This window comes from Hippoglossus hippoglossus, chromosome 8 (genome assembly GCF_009819705.1).
Source record: "Hippoglossus hippoglossus isolate fHipHip1 chromosome 8, fHipHip1.pri, whole genome shotgun sequence".
NCBI classification, from domain to species: Eukaryota; Metazoa; Chordata; class Actinopteri; order Pleuronectiformes; family Pleuronectidae; genus Hippoglossus; species Hippoglossus hippoglossus.
Genome location: NC_047158.1, coordinates 22,125,659 through 22,136,683, shown reverse-complemented (window position 1 = coordinate 22,136,683; position 11,025 = coordinate 22,125,659). Strand labels below are relative to the sequence as shown.

Genomic DNA, 11,025 nt, shown 5'->3' with positions numbered 1-11,025 from the left:
AGCAGGATAAAAAAGACGACTCTAACCTGTATTATAATCACCCTCAAAACATTTCAGACGACTAAAGTCTCACCAGACAGGTTGTCTATTGGTTGAGCTTCATTAGAATCAGAGCTGCAGTCACACTGGCAGCGTTTAAGATGAATTAAAAATAATATGATGTGATATCAAGGCAACTACAGCTGGCCCTGCTAACCACTGTCAGGTGACAACTAACCTGATATTAATCTGTAAATCACAGTGTTGAGATTATAAATGTGCACCCTCCGTCAGCGTTCTCACTTTCAGGACGGTTGTTCGTTAGCTTCTATCCTGCACCGTCCAGATTTATAATAAAACGTTTGCATGTGAAGTGAACTGCACCACTGGTTGCGGGTTTTGTTATTTCCGCTGCATGCACTGGTTTTTAACGAGCTATGCTAAGCTAGGTCTAGTGTTAAATGTATGCAACCACTTCCACAGTACTGTACTTTCAGAGTTGTGGCTGGTCCTCACCTTGTGACCCACTTTCGATGTTTGAGTGAAGACTTGCTTTTAGGGTTTGGATGGACGGATTGATCCAGAGGTCAGTTCAGGGCTGCACCTGGGCCACATCCCATGAGTGGTGTCTTGCTTTTCAGAGGTCTTCACATGGTCTTCAGCAAAACACACAGTAAAAAGGATCTTTCATCACAGTTTCAATGTTTGTCGAATATGTCACAGATATAAATATTTACCTGACTTACTCTGCCAGTATTCTGTCGATTGAATCTATTCTAATGCGGCTTTCGTCAAACCAGAAACCTCGTGTAGCAGCTCACAGCTGACAGATGCAGCAGATCAGCGTCTCAGCTGTCACACACTGTGGCCAGGCATTTGGGGAAAGTAGGGAATGCATTGTGCCACTGAGTGTCCCTGAGGTTTTGTGTGTGTCCAGGTATGACATTATGGGGACTTGTCTTCCTAATGAGGACAAAATAATTACTGTTTAAGGTTTAGTCTCCAGGAACAAATGTAAGTCACTGTAATGTCCGCTGAAGTGATGGAAACAGACATCGTGTACTTAACTGTGTTTTCTGCCTTCAAGCTGCAGTACTGATCTCAGATGAATCTCATTCAAGTGTTTCCCACACCCCTCAGATTCCAGCACATTAATCTACTGAAATCAGAGAGAGTTAATGGTTCTGCAGCAAGTCTCAGAATGTGTTTCAGCATGTTGTGTATTGCTACCAGGACACTGAAGCTATTCCTGGTCTGTTTGTATAATTTAACTAAACTGTGATGTTTGTCTGTTTTGTAAAACTGTGAAGAAATGCATGCATTGTATACGTGTGTGTATTTGTAGGTGTATTCTGATAGCAGACATTTTTGGGGAAAGTCAGACATCGCAGGTAAAAAAAATTCGATGCAGCTTAATGTTTCACGTCTGTTTCACTTCATTTTCTCTACTGACTTTCTTGATACAACCACTGGGGGGCGCTTAAGAAGTGTAAAATTCTACACATGGTAGCTTTAAAATGTGCATATATGATATTACTTAACAAATAAATATACCCTTCTTTGACATTCAAAATACCAACAGGGCTTCATTGGTGCAGTCTTTACTTTTATCGTCCTTAAATCAGTCAAATCAGTTGGGTTATTTCTGAGGGAAGTATTTTAGTTTTTAAATGCTCAGCTGCACTGGAAAAAAAGATCTAGGAAACTGATTGCCTTGAAAAAGTTGAGTAAATGCAAGTGTTTGTATTAAGTTATGTTTACTTCATACGTTACTGGACAATTTCACAATAACTGAGTTGCATTTACTTGATTTTTTTCAAAAATATTAAACTTAGAAAGGGGAATTGAAAATGAATATGTTCTTTCAATTAGGGTTAGTCAGATGTGATTGAAACAAGTAGTAAACTCAACAATGAAACAACTTTGTAATATGGTAAATAATAAAAATCCTTTTTTAAATGAAAGGATCTGGGTGTATATAGAAGAGTCTGCATCGTGTGTAAGAAAAGATACAGACTGTGCATACACTACAACTTTTAAATATACTGCATCTTAAATATATAAGTTTTTAATTCTAAATTCTTTAGTAAAAACTTCTATTTCAAACACTTGATATGTGGCACTTATCTACAAATATCTTAGTATGAGTGCCGAGCTTCTTCAATCTGAACAAGTCTAAACAAATTTTTTTGTGTTTCCCCACTCTTTCAATATAATAACAGAGTGCGTGTTAAGGGATATCTGCATTCCATGCACATGATTAAATCAAAGCATCTATCAAATCTACCCTAGGGCAGCACCAAGGTTGTGTAAGAACCAGTTGTAATAAACACCACTAACTTCATGCCGCTGTACAACTTTAAATTCAATCCAGCTGCACCAAACTTCACTGACAATGAGAGGTTGTTGTTGTTACAACAACCTCTCATTGTCAGTGAAGTTTAGCTGATTACAGCTGATTACATTTAGCTGACGCTTTTATCCAAAGCGACTTACAATAAGTGGATCAACCATGAGGGAACAAACCCAGAACAACAAGAATAGAGAAAGTACAATTTCTTCAAAAAAGCAAAACTACAAAGTGCTATAAGTAAGTGCCATTTTAAGTGCTACTAAATTGTTAGTTTTAAAAATGTTATTCAAGGTATAGTCGGAAGAGGTGTGTTTTTAGTTTGCGGCGGAAGATGTGTAGACTTTCTTCTGTCCTGATGTCATTGGGGAGCTCATTCCACCGTTTAGGAGCCAGGACAGCAAACAGTCGTGATGTTGTTGAGTGTTTAGCTCGCAGTGAGGGAGCAACAAGCCGATTGGCCGAAGCAGAGCGGAGTGAACGGGCTGGGGTGTAACGTTTAACCATGTCCTGGATGTAGATTGGACCCGATCCGTTCGCAGCACGGTACGCAAGTACTAATGTTTTGAAACGGATGAGGGCAGCTACTGGTAACCAGTGAAGGGAGCGGAGGAGCGGAGTAGTGTGAGTGAATTCAGGTTAAAGACCAGTGGAGCTGCTGCATTCTGGATGAGCTGCAGAGGTCGGAGGGCACCAGCAGGCAGACCAGTCAGGAGGGAGGTGCAATAGTCCAGGCGTGAGGTGACCAGGGCCTGGACCAGAACCTGCACCGCCCTCTGAGTGAGAAGGGGGCGTATTCTCCTGATGTTGTGCAGCATGAATCTACAGGAACGTGTTGTTACAGTAATGTTGGCAGTGAGGGAGAGTTGGCTGTCGAGTGTCACACCCAGGTTCCTAGAAGTCTGGTTAATCAAAGTTAATAGTCAGGTCATGGGTGGGAGATTCTTTCCCTGGAAGGAAAAGTAGTTCAGTCTTGTCAAGGTCAATTTTCAGGTGGTGTGCAAACATCCACTGAGAGATGTCAGTCAGACAGACAGAGATTCGTGCTGCTACCTGTGTTTCAGATTGGGGAAAACAAAGGAATAGTTGGGTGTCATCAGCATAGCTATGGTAGGAAAAGCCATGTGAGTGAATGACAGAGCCGAGAGAGTTGGTGTACAGAGAGAAGAGGAGGGGACCCAGGACGGAACCTTGAGGGACCCCAGTAGTGAGAGGACAAGGTTCAGACACAGATCCTCTCCAAGTTACCTGGTAGTGTGGTCGTTGAGGTAGGATGAGAGCAGGGAGCGAGCAGAGCCTGAGACACCCAGGTCCTGAGGGGGGGGAATAAGGATCTGGTGGTTCACTGTGTCAAATGCAGCAGAAAGGAAGGATAGAAGGATGAGGACAGAGGAGAGAGAGGCGGCTCTAGCAGTGTGAAGCTGCTCAGAGACAGCAAGGAGGACAGTCTCAGTTGAGTGGCCTTGAAACCAGACTGGTGAGGGTCAAGAAGGTTATTGTGGTTAAGATAGGTGGAGAGTTGATTAAAGATCGCGCGCTCGAGAGTTTTGGAAACAAAGGGAAGAAGAGAGACAGGTCTGTAGTGGTTTACTTCAGACGGGTTGAGGGGGGGTTTCTTCAGGAGAGGGTTAACTCTTGCCTCCTTCAGAGAGTTAGGGAAACAGCCAGTTGACAGGGAAGTGTTGATAAGATGGGTGAGAAAAGGAAGAAGGTCAGGAGCGATAGACTGGAAAATGTGGGATGGGGTCAAGGGGGCAGGTGGTCGGGGGGGCGGAGGTTACCAAGGTAAGAACTTGATTGGGAGACAGGGGGGTGAAAGAGGAAAGTGAAGGGGATGAAGATGAAGTTGATGGAAGTGTAGTTATAGAAGGAGGATTAGAAAATGAGGAGCGTAGGTCATCTATCTTTTTTGTAAAGTAGTTGACAAAGTGGCTTGGTAGAAGGGAGGAAGGAGGAGGGGGACTGGGGGGGGTCAAGGAGGTTGGAAAAGATGGAGAAGAGTTTTTTGGGGTTAGAAAATGAGGATTGAATTGTAGTTAGGTAAAAAGAGCTTTTGGCTGTGGAAATAGAGGCAGAGAAAGAGGAGAGAGGAGACTGATAAGTGAGCAGCTCGTCCGGGGGTTTAGATTTCCGCCATTTCCTTTCTGATGCTCGCTTAGTGGCTCTGTCGGCGCACACCGAGTCAGACCACCACGGAGCTGGGGACGACTGGCGGACTTGAGGACTTGAGGACTTGTGGTCAGCTGTGCAGACTATTTACCTCAAAAGGTAGAAAGTAAAATAGAACTTAGTCCTTAACAGAATTGGAAACAAAATCAAGCACTTTAACCTGAGCTGGTTCCCTTTTAACTCTCACTCACTTGAGTGAAACTATAAACAAAATCAATAAACAAAATCCTAGCTCATACAATTCAAGGTAAGACCAAACAGTACAAACTATCAATCTAGTTAACCTAAGACAGCAGATACAGTAGTAATCTAGCAGAGAAGCTTATTAAAGAATATACTTTGCCTTAATCCAAGTAGTCCAGTAGTACGAAACCCCAGAAGTCCAATGCACACTGCTCATGTGTGTGGTTTATGTAAGTTTGAATGATTAACTGAGTTGCTGTTGATTTTCATACCTTATATGTCGCCTGTGTCAGATGTTTATTGAGCAATCGACACAATTTTCACAACTTTTCAAAATTAATGATTCCAGTTTAAAAACCAGCCAGTCAGTTGTGCGCTTTTATTCTGAAGGATTGCTTACCGGAGACACGGAAGTGAATGTTTTGGAGCAGCAAGCGGCGCGAGCAGGAAAAAAGGTCAACAACTTTGTTTCCGTGTGTTTCTGACAAGTGAGAGGAGCAACACACTAAACACACACACACACCAGACACACACTGCACACAACACGGCGTGAAACGATGCCACACAGGAGGCAAAGAGCGAAGCTAATCGGCTAAAGCTAGGAAGCTAAAGCTAAGCTAACATAAAGTGTGTGTGTGTGTGTGTGTGTGTGTGTGTGTGTGTGTGTGTGTGTGTATTAAGTCTCTATGAAATCAATGTAAGTCAACACAATGTCCCCTGAAGTGTGTCTGTGTCTGTGTGTGTGTGTGTGTGTGTGTGTGTGTGTGTGTGTGTGTGTGTGGATGGATTAAGTCTCTATGAAATCAATGTAAGTCAACACAATGTCCCCTGAAGTGTGTGTGTGTGTTTGTCTAAACAGTTGTGTTATGAAATTGGGTCTAAGATGGAGTGGAGGGGCCGAAGACGTTCATCTTGTGTTTCGTTGTGTGCGTTAATGGTGTGACGTGTGTTGACCCTTCAGCAGGAAGCTGCTCTGTGACCCTCTCACGTCTCTGACTGAGTTTCATCTGTAGCCATGACGACCGACTCGTCCCTCCTGGGCTCTGAGCTGGAGCTGCAGCAGCAGGAGGACCTGTATCAGCAGCTGCTGCTACAGGTGAGATCCCAGTAACCAGCAGCAGACACAGGTCCAAACTGTAGCTCATCAATTCAAGTTTGGGATCGTAAAAAAAGGTGGAATCTGTTATTTCAGCCCGGCTCCAAAGGAATAGTTTGGCATTTTCAAGGAATACTCTTGTTATGTGTCGAACTATGTCAAGAAATAGTACGGCACCTAAAATGTAAACCGGTTATTTTTTGATTAAATTAATAAGGTATGATTTGTTAATAAATGTCCATTGAAGCTGCTGCTAAGCTAAGCTAGCTGCCTTTAGCTCCATATTTACCGCAAAGACAACAATGGTGATGTCGATCTGCTCGTCTCACTTTCAGCAACAAAGCAAATGAGTCCATTTATCAAAACTGCTATTATTAATATCACTTATCTTTTATAGAATGATTTTTCTCCTTTTGCACAGGAATAATACCAAGAACAATCTCAAGCTCAACTCAGTTTTATCCTGAGGTCAATTTAAGTTTAAATTCTGACTTTATTTTACCTCCAGCTGTTCTTGTCTTAGTGGATTGGTTTATTATTCCTGAGGCTTATACTTTTGCCATTTAGCAAATTTGACTGTTTCTTATCTGTGATTTATTCTGTGTCTTGTAATGTTCTGTTTGTTTTCTGAACGTGTCTCTGCCTTGATGCATCCTGAGTTAAAATAGTTTGCTTTAATGAATGAAAGATATAAAGCTGTTACATAAACCAAGCCTGGAGTTGTTTTTTTTTAGGGTTAGGGGTTAAGTAATTAATCAAAAAGCTAATGCTGTGATATCTTTCTTTAAAAACTTGTATATAATATATACACAGTTCTTGCTTTTGGTTAGACTGCTGTCTGAATCTTATCAAACTGTTAACAGGACTGAATTCCTGCAGTCACCTAATCATTAAATGCTGCCAGAGTGCATTCCAGTGGAGCGGCGATTTCCTGGGAATGTCCAGAGTAAAGTAAATAAAACTGTGAAAATCCAAAGCTCGGTGCAGTAAAACCTGTTCGAATCCACCGTCTTTTCTCTCGTGTGCGGACGTCATGAGAAGACTTAACCTCTTCGGCTTGATCTAGTTTTTCTTTTGGAGTAACTGAACATGTGTGAAACCTCCTGATGTGTCTGAAGTTAACTACCGGTCGTGTTTTTAGACGATGGGTCAAATGCAGACTGAGAATCCAGATTCCAAAGTAATCCGACCTCAACCCGGTGAGTGTCTGCACAAGTTTTATCAGACCACACACACTCTCTCTCATGCAGGAAAGAGGATGATTGTCTTCTCGCTCTCTCTTTCCCAGGCATGTGCGTGAAGACCATCTCAGAGCCAGCCAAGCAGAAGGTCTTTGTCAACATCTGTCAGTCAAACTCAGTCCCGCCTCCCCCAGAAATCTCTAGAGAGGATCTGGTGGAGCTGCTCCAATCAGAAGATCCCAGTGGCTACAGAGTTCCCATGAGCCTCGGCGAGCCACACGCGGAAATAGACAACAGTATGTAACTGAAGCCAAATATAATATTGTATTGGCAGGCACATCAGTGTTTGTTGTCCACACAGTGAATGTGCAGTGTTTGAACTTGTAGTTCAGCGTGATTCAGAAAACAGACGGCTGTGCTTCTTCAGGGTTTAATGTTTCTACAGGTTTAGAGTTTCACTGAAAACTAGGGCGATGGGTCATTAGTTCACAATCAGCTTTAGGATAAATCAGTAACATCAGTAAATGGGTAACCATTAACTGGAAAGAATCCAGAAGCTGTTTGCATGGACAAAACTTTTATTTAAATGTAGACTGTGGTGCAGGAACTAAATCTTAAAGGTAGAAAAACTTAAAACCGCACTTGATGTTACGGTCTCTGTCTTCAAAGCTGCTTCTAAAATCTTCAATTGATGTCGACAGCCAGCATCAGCATTTGTAGAAGACTTAAGAATGTATTGAGTCACTAGTTTAGTACGACTGGGTTTTAATACATTTAATACACAATGCTGCTGATTGGACGACACCGCTGACGAGCTCGAAGCCTGTTGTTCATCGTCTCCAGCGAACGTGTCCGTCAACTCGGAAACCGTGGGGAAATGTCTTGGGAATGAACTTTGCTCAGATACAAAGGGCAGATTGAGTTACTCAGAAGCAAGAGAGGGCACGTCTTGCTAAGTAAACATGGAATGACAAAGCAAAACAGAGAAGATAAGATCTGTTTGTCTCACTCTCTCTCTCTCACTCTCTCTCTCTCTCTCTCTCTGTCAGACTCTCAGGGTTGCACAGCTTACGATGTGGTCATCAACCAGGAGTTTTTCCAGATGTGTCAGGTGTGTGTGTGTGTGACCTTGGTATTTCATTCATATAATAGTGCATGTTGTCATTTGGGAAAAGAGGAAAGCACAGACCTCCGACAAGGTGGAAACAAATCCTGGTTCCATTTCTCTGTTTTGATACATCTACGATTAGAGACGTGTCAAAACAGCTTGAACCATCATAGCTACACAGTGGTAGATGTTGCAGGTTATTTTTGTTCAGTATTCATCCAGTAATTAAATCAAGTAACTCTCTAAAATACTTGTTAAATTAAATCAACATCTAGATCATATATATTAGCACTTTTTTTTTAATAGAGATCTCCTTGAGAAATTCACATAAATACCCCAAAAAACTCAAATTTGATGGGCTCCTCCTTCCTGTACTTCACATGCCCCTCCAGCAAGTTTTAAGAAACATAACAAAACTGTGACAATATGAAATGTATAATGTAAATATGTGTGTGTCCTGTAGAAGGATCCTTTGTTCGAGCAGTTTGTAATTCTGGTGTCTTTAGAGGGTCTGGAGAACAAATACAACCTAGAGCTCAGTAGAGGTAGGTTTGATGAAGTGAGACACAGCTTTAGATAAATGTTACAGGAAGTAACCGGCCTCTTCAGCTGTTGACGTTCATGTTCGACCCTCTGCAGACTGGAAGGTGTTGAAGAACAGGAAGTTTTTGGGATCCGTCGGTGAGCAGAACATCCGCACAAAGAGCAGGCCGGTGATTGAGGAGCTGCAGCCTCAGTATGTGTGAACAGGAAACAGAAGTACAGGGTTCTTCTTTTCTGGTTCCTCTTCTGACTCGAGTCTCGCTGTGTAGCGTTTATATTTAATTAATGCATCTGAAGACAACTCTCACTCCTGTGGCAGCCGCTGTATAAACCTCTAATGATTATTACCTTATAGTAAAACATGACTAGTGGTACAAGATCATTACGTCTAAATAAACATTTAACATTCCCCCATAGCTACATTATGTGTTATAAACAGTTTGTTAAATGTTTATCCTGCTTATAGATGTGTAAAAAAGTTTCTAATAGGAAAACAGTTTATTACCTTACAGGCTCTCTTGAGGAACCTGATGTTTAAGTTTATGTCTCGACTTGATGAGTCACAAAACTGTATTATAATGATGCTCACAAGCCCCAGGTGCAGCTCGGTCAGATATCAATCATATCTGTGGAAACATTGGTACGGGTGCCTTTTAAGACTCTCATGAATAAGAGTATGTTTGTATGTGTTTATGTATCTATTTTCTTTTTTCTTTATGGTGTATGTCTTGCTATTGGGTCTAGAGCCTGTAATAAAGTTTATCTAATCTATTAGAAACTTTGTGGGATGAATCAGACGCCAACGGCTTCCACAGACAAATTCCATGTGCTAGTTTTTCCATCTAAGTGTCATTCAGGGACAGAAGTCTGCGGGTTGGGAGTCACGCAAGGTCTTTGCTTTGATTTGGTTGTCATCCGTTCATTGCGAAATCTGTAGATTTGTCAGTTGGTGGATTCTAAATAGATCTAATCTCTCCATCTCTTCTCACAGGGGAAACTCCTCTGCTCCGGCCAAAAGGTAAATGTTTGCTGATGTCTGATTTTTATGTGAAGTCAAGAGTTCATTGGCTCAAACACTTTTGACTTTCCTCTCATTATGCGTCTGTCCATTCCCTTTCCTGCTCTTTCTCTCTGCTCATCCTTTTTTGGTGTTGTTCTTCTCTCTGTGTCTCTCGCCTCCTTCATGTCCTTCGGGCCTCATCATTCATTTCTCACTTCTTTCCCCAGACCAGACTTTACTTTGCTTGTAGAGCCTCCTGCTGGTGACCCCGAGTATCTCATCGCCGAAATACAGCTACCGGGGGTGGTGAGATATGCAGAACGCAACAGACACACATGCACAGACATGTACACACATACCAACAATACCTAAAGGAACAGTAACACATGCAGACATATTTTCTGGATAATTCAACTCCACAGTTTGGGAGATATTTAATGATTTTGATTGTTTTAACACGTTTATCTGACTTTTACAGTTATATTAGAAGAAATCCATATATTTGTATTTCTGTGTCATGCTATACCCTCCAAAACAACCGTAACTTTTTGTGAAACTAAGTTTAACTCTTTGTCGCCTGCAGCCATCGTCTCGCTCTCTGGTTCTGGACGTCGGAGAAGATCGACTGGTGTTAACGGCCCGGCCCTCGCTCTTCCATCTGGACCTCTTCCACCCCTTCCTCATCGACCAGGAGAACAGTGTGGCACAGTACAACAAGAGCACCGAGGTACGAACCACACCTACGCATCAGCTACTGCGTGTACCGCACACAGACACACACACAGACTGTGACAATGATGGTTGTGCACGGTGACACCTGGATCAAACGCACAAATTCAGACATGATACCAAGACGTAAAGCTAGAATGCAAACACACATTTACTGTACATACAATATGGTATAAAACACTAAACCACTGAAGAGGAGAAAAGACACAAACAGTGACAACATCACCAGCATGAGCAAACAGACACACACACAAACGATGGGCTGTAACACTCGTATGACACAGCACCTGTTTTCTTTTCCTCAGATTCTGACGGTCACTCTGCCTGTGGTGTCATCATGAAACTGAAGAACTTCTGTCAAGTTGTTTATTTATTTTTTTTTATGTTAAAAAATGATGAAATAAAAGAGACGTTTTTCATTTAAAATCGAATTCCTCTGCTTTATTTGATTCACGACTTGAATCCACGTTAAGCAGAGAACGGATCTGACTCACAGCAGGTTTTCTGTTGGGAGACTCACGATAACACAAATGAGTTAAGTTTGTTTAAATTAAAGTTAAACACAAGTGATAACTCTAATTTGAAAAACCTTAAATCATTTGTGTGTCACTAATTGTAAATTTAAAAGTTTTCTTTAATTAGAGTGTGTATAATGAGACTAAGGTCAGAATACTCCACACGTCTTAA

General features: G+C 41.8%; 1 protein-coding gene across 1 annotated transcript; it reads left to right on the top strand.

Annotated features, from left to right (window-relative positions):
• Positions 1-5,092: 5,092 nt before the first annotated feature.
• Positions 5,093-10,764, top strand: pih1d1 (PIH1 domain containing 1). Its single transcript, XM_034592959.1, has 11 exons — positions 5,093-5,169; positions 5,695-5,777; positions 6,919-6,976; positions 7,066-7,254; positions 8,008-8,069; positions 8,530-8,611; positions 8,706-8,802; positions 9,601-9,627; positions 9,837-9,915; positions 10,193-10,336; positions 10,644-10,764. The coding sequence occupies exons 2-11, from the start codon at positions 5,697-5,699 to the stop codon at positions 10,677-10,679; spliced, it is 855 nt and encodes a 284-aa protein (XP_034448850.1). The 5' UTR covers positions 5,093-5,169; positions 5,695-5,696; the 3' UTR covers positions 10,680-10,764.
• Positions 10,765-11,025: the final 261 nt, after the last annotated feature.